The sequence below is a fragment of the Momordica charantia genome (genome assembly GCF_013281855.1).
Source record: "Momordica charantia cultivar OHB3-1 chromosome 10 unlocalized genomic scaffold, Mcharantia_2.0 BLBB01000010.1, whole genome shotgun sequence".
NCBI lineage: Eukaryota > Viridiplantae > Streptophyta > Magnoliopsida > Cucurbitales > Cucurbitaceae > Momordica > Momordica charantia.
The window spans coordinates 7,012,438-7,022,175 of NW_028275158.1; the positions used below are offsets into that span (position 1 = coordinate 7,012,438).

Below are 9,738 nucleotides of genomic sequence, written 5' to 3' on the forward strand. Positions count from 1 at the left end.
TTACCCAGTAAAAGTAACTCAATAAAGTCATAGAATTAATAAGCTAACCAAAAAAAAAAAAATTACTAAGTTACCTAACTTTTAGAAAATAGTTCTAAAAAGTTGCATCACTTATTTTCTTCAAAATTCAATTGTCTCACCATAATTTTGGTGCATAAAGTTAAAATTTGCTACCTTTTATTTTGATCTTAAAATGTCAAACAAAAAATATGGTTAAATTATAGATTTGGTTTATCGAACTTTATGGGTTGTAGATTGCTTGATGCCATATAAAATATTTGAGATTATATATATATATTATAAAATCAATTTTTGAGCTTTTTAATTGTGCCTCAAATAATGTTGAATAGAATCTTTATCATGAATTCCATGAGTTTAACGCTACCTTATATTAAAAAAAAAAAAAGAAATTTACAAGCTAAATTTACATGTAATTCTTAGACAACACATACATGGTGCTCACAAATTATTATTACTGAACTAAATTAATTAGATGCCAACTTGAGAATTTCCACCCCACCTATTGTAAAAAAGAAAAAGAATTAAATTAATTAAATAGAAAATTGAAAGTTAATAAACCTAATAAATAAAAAAAATATACAAAATATAGATAGGATCATCAACTTTAAAAATCCATAAATAAGAGACATTGAATGCAGGCATGGAAATTTTAACATATTGTAAAGGTTGCTTAAATTGTAAGTTAAATACAATATTTTCAACGATCGAAACCCAGAAATCAATCCCAAGAAAGGTCAAACAAGTAGAGAATTAAAAACAAAGAATCGATTGCAATTTGCAACTGAATCAAGAACAAAAAAAAATCAAATAAATATAAACCAGCCATTTATACGTTGCTTAAGAATACAGTAGCCATGAAGAAGACGAAGACTGAAACTAGAGATGTTTATGGGAAGCACGATGCGACGGGCAAAACAAGCAAAGCCCACATGGGGTTTTGACATAGTTTTTAAAAAAAGTTTTTGAATCTGTGTGATTGTGGAAATGAAGAGATAGAAAGATGTGAAGAAGTTGAAGAAGTTGGGGTTTTTGAGTTGAGGAATTTGCAGCAGCCATGGAGGTTGGGGAGAAGATGAAGAAGATGAAGTTGGTTTTGTTGATTGCAGTTCCAACAATGGTGGTTCTGATATCGCAGAGATTATGGATGCCATCTCTGAACTTTGATCACCTCTCCACAACTGTTTCTCAACATGGTACTCACTCAAATCTTTGCTTCTTTTCTTTCCTTCTCTGTTATCTGTTTCTAACTTTAACTTTTCCTAGATCAGCTCGAAAAAACGAGTGATTTTGACGATGACAAAAGTAATTCGTGAAGATCACTACGGATAGATTTTTTAAATTCAAAAGTTTGAAAATCCAAACTTCAGATGCTGAGCCTATACCGTAATTGCGTTGTTTGTTTCCTGAGAAAGTGGCCTTGAATCTATAACTCCATCTATTGTCTAAACCGGTGGTTTGGGTTTCTGTTTAACCTTGAGAAAGTTAGTCCAATAGTCTAGTAATGTGAATCATTTAAACCCACTTACTTTCTGCCACTTTCTGCTGCCTTGGGTTTCTGTTTGTTTCCCGAGAAAGTACTCCAAGAGGTTAAAACCCACTCGTTTTCTGTCATTTTCTTCCAATCTTATGCACTCAAAGTTCAGACTCAACATTATTGGACATTGTTGCTTCAGCTTTCTGTTTGTTTCCCGAGAAAGTTGCCATTTTCAGAGCTCAAAAAGCTTCCACTAATTTTCTCTCAATTTTCTTACAGGCTCCAAAAACGACGACAGATTCATCAATGGTCTTCTTCCTCCTGGCTTCCCGGAGAAATCCTGCTTAAGCCGCTACCGGCTGAATCTCTTCCGGAAACCCTCCCCCCATAAGCCCTCTTCCGCTCTCCTCTCGAAGCTCCGCCGCTACGAAGCCCTCCACCGCCGCTGCGGCCCTGATTCCCCCTCCTTCCACCGGAACCTCGCCGCTCTCGCCTCACCGCCCACGAACTCCACAGCCCCGCCGGACGACTGCAAATACGCCGTCCTCTTGAGCCGCGACGGCCTCGGCAACCGGATGATCGCCATAATCTCCGCCTTCTTCTACGCCCTAATCTCCGACCGCGTCCTTCTCATCGACCGCGGCAACTCCCTCGATGATCTCTTCTGCGAGCCCTTTCTCGGATCCTCATGGCTTCTCCCGCACGATTTCCCTCTCCGCCGCGAATTCGGATCCTTCCGGCAGTCCTTCCCGAGGTCATTGGGCAACATTTTGAGAACCGGTGGAATGTTAAAGAAAACAATCGAAGATTCGCCTCCGCCGTATTTGTACCTCCATCTCTCTCACGACGCCAGCGATTACGATAAGCTCTTTTACTGCGATCGACAGCAGAATCTTCTGAAGAAGCTCCCATGGCTTGTAATGGAGACCAACAACTACCTGATTCCGGGAATCTTTCTGGTTCCTTCTTTCAGAGAGGAGCTCAACAAGCTCTTTCCGGCGAAGGACACCGTGTTCCACCACCTCGGTCGGTTCCTCTTCCACCCGACGAACGCCGTCTGGGGGCTGATTTCGAGATCTTACAAACCCTATCTCGCCAGAGCAAACGAGATGGTCGGGATTCAGATCCGGATTTTCGGGTCGGAATCCGGATCCGTCCAAGACCATATGAATCAGCTTCTGGCTTGTACACAGAAGAAGAAATTGCTGCCAGAGGTGGAACCGTCGTCCTCGTCGTCGCCGGAGAAGACGAATAACACCGCCGATTCGAGGAATCAGAAGGTGAAAGTCGTGCTGGTGACGTCCCTGAGCTCGCAGTACTCGGAAACCCTAAAGGACATCTACTGGGAGCATCCGGCCGTGGACGGCGAGGTGGTGGCGGTGTACCAGCCGAGCCACGAGGGGATTCAGAGCTCCGACAAGGAGGCGCACAACCGGAAGGCGCTGGCGGAGATGTACCTTCTGAGCTTGAGCGACGTGCTGGTGACGAGCGATTGGTCGACGTTTGGGTATGTGGCGCAGGGGTTGGCCGGAGTGAGGCCATGGATGCTGTACAAGGCGGAGGAGAAGGTGTTCTGGCCGATGCCGCCGTGGCTGAAGTACAGAACGAGAAACGAGACGGCCGGCGAGTGGCCGTGCCGGCGGGCGGTGTCGATGGAGCCGTGCTTCCACACGCCGCCGGTGTGCGATTGCGATGAGATGAAGAGAAGCGACAGAGGGAATGTTTCGCCGTTCGTCAGGCATTGTGAGGATATGAGTTGGGGCCTCAAGTTGGTTAATAATATCAAGTGATTACAAAATTAGGGTTTTTTTTTTTCTTTTTATTTTTTCCATGAATTCCCAAATACTTAAATTCATAATGAATATTTTCGATAAAGTGACTAATAAATTAGTTAATTTGAACTTGGTAGAGATTTTTTAAAGATAGTTTAGTATAATTTTCCATCTTTTGTCCAATTGGAAAATGAGTAACACAATCTTTAAATCTTTCCATAAATCCTATGTTGTAAATAACGGGGTAGAAATTTCTGGATTCTAATTATAACTAGACCAACTGTTAGAACTTGGATCAATTATTGGGCATTAGTTTTGTTTTTCTAGGCTGTAGATTAGAATCTTTACAAGAAAAAATGAACTCGTCATGCTATGAGTTTGCGACGTTCCAGGAATTAGTCACTTCAACAGTCTTCGATGGTTATACACGTATCCAAAATACAAATGAGATGGATGTTTGTTGTCCCAACCATTTTTCTAAGTTCCAATCCTGATAAGGAAAAGGGATAATTTATAACAAAGTTTTCGTGTTGTTGATTCCTAGACGTAGTGCTTCTTCCCCTGCTACCTATTTTTACTAGTGGAGTAGAGTTTACTTGATCCATAGGTTACACCTTTCGCTCAATACTAAAATCGACAATTAAAGCATCTGAGGTTACATTAATCGGGGACCGACTTTCTTCCCGAGAAAAATGGAGTCGCCACCAGTCTTTATTTATAGGGTGTGACTGGCCACCCGAAATGCATGGATAAATTGATCCGCACCCCATAAGTTATTTTTAGGAAGATTTGGGTTCGGGGTCTTTTTTGTATGAGGGAGGTATTAGCACCTTACAAGATAATTTATTTTTTATATTATTTTTCAAAAAAATGGCCTTTAAGAAAAAAAAAGAATTTTTATTTTTATTTTTAAATGTCCCAATTGATCACCACTCAAGACTATCACCTTTCAAATTCTCTAATTTTTGTTGTAGGAAATTTTTTGCAAAAAAAACAAGATTAAAAAAATTGATTTTTGTTTTATTTTGGAAATATAATGAATACTTAAAAAGTCAACTCCGTAGCAGGAAGTATCTTAAAAAAACGTTTTTTAGGATGTTTTTTTAGAATAAAGTTCCATTATAAAGAAAGATTTATACAAAGCAATAAAGTCATATTTTTTCATTTTTTTAAAGAAATTACGTTTTATTTATTTCAAAATGAAAAATAAAAATAGTCTTGCATTTAGACACAAACAACGAAAAAATATATATATATATATATATTTTAAAGAAAAATACATTTATCTACTTCAAAATATTTTAAAAAATGTAACAATATTGCGTTTAGTAATTTTTTAAAGGAAAACAAGTAGATAAAGAAAGAAACTAAAAAATGTTTCTTTAGGAAAATATATTAAAAATCAAATCTCGATTTCCCGAGATATTAATCTTTACCCTTAAGAATCCAAGAACATCGCCTCCCGAATATTTCGGGGTTCCATCGTCCTTTAGAAAAATAGATGTATTGTTTTTTTATATTATCATTTCGAACAAATTTGTATCCTTAATAATCTACATTAATATACACAAGAATGTAACCCGATAGAATAAATACAACAACAGAAAAAAAAAATACAACAACAGAAAAAAAATGTGACTGAAAATAAACAACATACGCTACGAATAAATTAACACAAATCACTAAACTAAACTATATTCATGACAAATAAATATGCCAACACTTATTTTATGCCACAACTTGAAAGTAGAATTAACAATCAAACAAAAACACACACTGTATCAACCAAATATATATAACAGAGTAAGAAAAATATACATAATCAAGATTTTGGCCATATGACCTAAGACTACGAAACAAAAAGAAGTAAAAAAAAAAAGTCTCAAATACTCATGTTTTAAGGAAAAATGAAAAATTCACAATATCATAACAAATCAGTTTCAAAGCTGTAAATTCATTAAACAAAAACTCCAATATTCAGCATCGGAGCGATTACAAGGTGTGAGGTGGTGAGTTTTTTTTAAAATCAATCTCTCGCATTTGTGTTAAAACCTAAGCCTATTTATAGCTAACCAAAATTTAATTAATTAAGGTAAATATCAAACCTTTAAACAAAATAATTTTCTTTAATATACAAATCTCGGGAAGAAAGAGAAATAAGATAAGTAATTAATTAAAAGATTAGATTTTTACCAAATTTGTCGAATCAAATTAAAAATTTTCCAAACTTGTTTTATTTTCATTAAAAAGATTTTATTTGAAGAAAACATTGAAATTCACATTTAAAAAAAATCTTTCTTTTTTCTTTTAATACTTTGATTTTATTTAAAAGATTTTGTCTTGGGAAGGAATCAAAATATTTTTTTTTATAAAATATCAAAAAGAAAAATACTTTGCCATAAAGAAAAATAAAGGATCTAGAGAGAGAATTTTTAAAACTAAAATAGAATAAATAATATAAATATAAATATAAAATTAAATAAATAATAAAATTAAATGTCGGAGAAATTACCTTAAATTTTATATGATTTAAATTACAAATTATTATATTTACTCTAAATCATCTGATAAAAGATTAGGAAAAACAATTGAATCCATTAAAAAGAAAAAAGAATAAATCCATCAAAATTTCGCTCCAAATTAAATAAAAAAAGTTATTAGTAAGATATAATATAAGAGGTAAAGGGGTTAATATGAACTTAATTCAATAATAATTGGAACATATTTCTAACCAAAAGATTCATCGTAATTTTTGATGTCATACTGTGTGTGCGTGTGTTTGTTTGTGTGTATATATTTGTTATGTAAATCATATATATTGTTAGGTAAATCATGATGTATAACAAAATTTAGTGTTAGCAATAATATTCATAATTTCTCAAAACTTACTAAAGTCATAATTTTTTCTAAAAAAATTCAAATATATGTGGGGATATAGATTTGAACCTCTTATAAATTTATAAAATAAGAAGTGTGTATACATATATAAAATTTGAAGTTCTCATTTTTCCACATCACGCGTTCCTCATCGTCCTTTCCCTCTTCAATTATAATATTTAGATCTCGTTTTAGTATTGTAAAAAAAATATATAATAAATAAATAAATAAAAAGAAAAAGAATCTCATTTTAGTCCATCAACATGTAATTAAGTCTTAAATTTGAAGTATTTCACTACTTGAGGTTTACTACAGAAGAAAAATTATTTTGGCGATTATTTTTATTCCATTTTTTTAATACAACAAAGTGGGAGTATGGAGGCTTGAATCTTCTGCCTCAAGAAAAAGAGAATGATAGATATTATTTATCATTGAACCAATGAGTATTGTTATGATAATATGTATGTCATCTTTGAGCTACATAAATGGGTTAAATGTGTTACGTGAATATATTACTTCGCAAAATAATAATCCAAACCTAAAAATGGTTAACTCAAAATAAATTCTTAAAAAAAAAAAGAAAAATTTTAAATAGAAAATAATCTTCACCTAGCCATGGGAGAAAAATAAAATAATATTTAGATGCAAGCAATCTTTCTGCCAAAACTATTAAAAAATGAACATTTATTTATTTTTCAAAAAATAAAAAAGAAAAACTCTATGAATATATATATTTTTTTCACATTCATCACTCTTAAAATGGTGGTACACCGTACAGCTGAACATTATTGACATGTGAAATTGAATAGATATTGGGATGGAAAATAATCCGACAATTGTGTCTCCCTTCATTATCACATCTTTGTCTTCCAGCTCTTTTATTTTCTTAGGTTGTAGATTACTGTTAAGAAGCAAATATTTTCTTAAAAACATGAACTAATTGCATAAAGATTACGACTTTAGTAAGTTCTGAGAAATAGAATTGGAGAGGGAGAGAGAGAAATTTGTATCTCGAGGATGAGAAGAATGGGAGATAAAATTAGAGGAATTGAGAGATAGATTTGTATTTGAATGAAAAATTACTGTTAGGTAATAGAAATAAAATACAAATTTCAGGTGCAAAGCTTATGTTACTCACAAGTCGCTAGCCGTACCCGTACGTCTGAACATTATTGAAGATGGAAACATGATCAGACAAGACGAATTGTGTCTCCCTTCAAATATTATAACATCTCTTGAGGCTGAGGCTGAGGCTGAGACTGAGACTGACACCTCTCTCTTTAATTTCTCTTCAACACCCACTTCCTTCAATCAATCATACTAACGTCTCTTCTTCTTCTTCACTGTTTTTGCATCGTATAACTACTCAAGAAAAGACTAACCAGAGCAATGGAACTTGGGCTTGGCATCATTTTCTGTGGGTTTTTGGTTGTGATCGCTCTTCTGTGTGTTTGGGGGATTGAAATGAAGGTTGGCAATGGCATTGGGAAGAACAAGAACAAGAACAAGAAGAATAAGAAGAAGAAGTTTGTTTTGTTGATTATTATTGCAGTTCAAGTTCTGGTCATTCTCCTGTTGCGGCGATTACTGGCCTTTAACTTCAACAACAATTCTAACAAATTCATCCATGGTCTTCTTCCTCCTGGTTTCGACGAAAAATCCTGCTTAAGCCGCTACAATTTCAACCTCTACCGGAAAAAACCCTCCCCCTACAAGCCTTCTTCCGCCCTCCTCTCAAAGCTCCGCCGCTACGAAGCCCTCCACCGCCGCTGCGGCCCCAATTCCCCCTCCTTCCGCGGCGCCCTCGCCTACTCCAACTCCACGCCCTCGCCGGACGACCGCTGCAAATACGCCGTCGTTTTAACCCGAGATGGCCTCGGCAACCGGATTCTCACCATCGCCTCTGCTTTCTTGTACGCCCTCATCTCCGATCGCGTCCTTCTCATCGACCGGGGCAACGCACTCGACGATCTCTTCTGTGAGCCCTTCCTCGGATCCTCGTGGATTCTGCCCCCCGATTTCCCTCTCCGCCGCCGCGAAATCGGCCACATTTTGAGGAATAATGGAGATTTGCCCTACTTCTACCTCCAGCTTTCTCACGAGGCCACTGGTCTCGACAATCTCTTCTACTGCGACCGCCAGCAAGCTCTCATCAGCGACTTCCCATGGCTGATCATGGAGACCAATAACTACCTGGTGCCCAAAATCTTCACGGTTCCTTCTTTCAGAGCAGAGCTTCACGAACTGTTTCCGGCGAAGGACACCGTGTTCCACCATCTCGGCCGGTACCTCTTCCACCCGAGGAACGCCGTGTGGGGGCTGATTTCGAGATCCTACGAGTCGTATCTCGCCAGAGCGAACGGGATGGTTGGGATTCAGATCCGGGTTTTCGGGTCGGAATCCGGGTCGTCGCGGGATCTGACGAATCAGCTTCTGGCCTGCGCGCAGAAGGAGAAATTGCTGCCGGAGGTGTCGTCGTCGTCACCAGAGAAGACTAATTTCACCGCCGATTTGAGGGATCGGAAGTTGAAAGTGGTGCTGGTGGCGTCTCTGAGATCTGAGTTCTCGGAAGCCCTAAAGGACGTTTACTGGGAGCATCCGACGACGGACGGGGAAATGGTGGCGGTGTACCAGCCGAGCCGTGAGAGGATTCAGATGTCGGACAAGGCGGCGCACAACCGGAAGGCGGTGGCGGAGATGTACCTTCTGAGCTTGAGCGACGCGCTGGTGACGAGCTACTGGTCGACGTTTGGGTATGTGGCGCAGGGGCTGGCCGGAGTGAAGCCGTGGATGCTGTACAAGGCGGAGGAGAAGGTGTATTGGGAGTTGCATCCGTGGCTGAAGAAGTACAGAACGAGGAACGATACGGGCGGCGACTGGCCGTGCCGGCGGGCGGTGTCGATGGAGCCTTGCTTCCACGCGCCGCCGTTGAGTGATTGCGAAGGGATGGACACGCGGGAACAGGATGGAGGGAATGATTTTCCGTTTGTGACGCATTGTGAGGATCAGAGTTGGGGTATCAAGTTGGTTCATAAAACTGATTAGAGATACAGATTTGCCGAAATTAGGATTTCTGATCTTTTATTTTTCCAAGACTTGAATTCGTGATGATGGCTACTTGCATGATTTTGAAAATGAAAAAAAATTTAGGTATAATTGATGTTTCAAAATATTTCAATTTAAATTGACTTCTTATTATTGCCTTTCTTCTCGTATTCTAATCTAAATATGTGGTTTTCATCTTTATAGTTTAGTCAGTATATATTTCACTTTTAAAATATATAAATAATTTTCATAAATTATTCTTTTGATTTCATTAAATCATAGACTTTCATTTAATTTATTTTAGATTGTGTGGTTTTCATTTCCATATATATTTCACTTTTAATAATTAAATAACTTTCATAAAATTATATACTTGTTTCATTTAATGAAAGAACAGTAAAGTAAAGTAAGACCCTACCTTATTCTCGAACTCTCTGCCCAGCTCCATTCAACCCGCATTTCGTTTTGAAGGATGGTTTGGAAAAAAGGGTGAGATATTTTTGCTAAAAATAGATGAAAATTAGGATGTTGTACTAAACTTTTGAAGTG

At 37.2% G+C, this 9,738-nt stretch overlaps 1 protein-coding gene and 1 pseudogene across 1 annotated transcript; both read left to right on the forward strand.

Moving 5' to 3' along the window:
• Positions 1-864: 864 nt before the first annotated feature.
• On the forward strand, positions 865-3,403 carry LOC148208464 (putative fucosyltransferase 8). The gene is made up of 2 exons (XM_088119262.1): positions 865-1,214; positions 1,775-3,403. Exons 1-2 carry the CDS (start codon positions 1,076-1,078, stop codon positions 3,283-3,285), a joined length of 1,650 nt encoding a protein of 549 aa, XP_087975388.1. The 5' UTR covers positions 865-1,075; the 3' UTR covers positions 3,286-3,403.
• A 4,191-nt stretch (positions 3,404-7,594) lies between these two features.
• LOC148208465 (galactoside 2-alpha-L-fucosyltransferase pseudogene) lies at positions 7,595-9,342 on the forward strand (annotated as a pseudogene).
• The last annotated feature ends 396 nt before the right edge of the window (positions 9,343-9,738 follow it).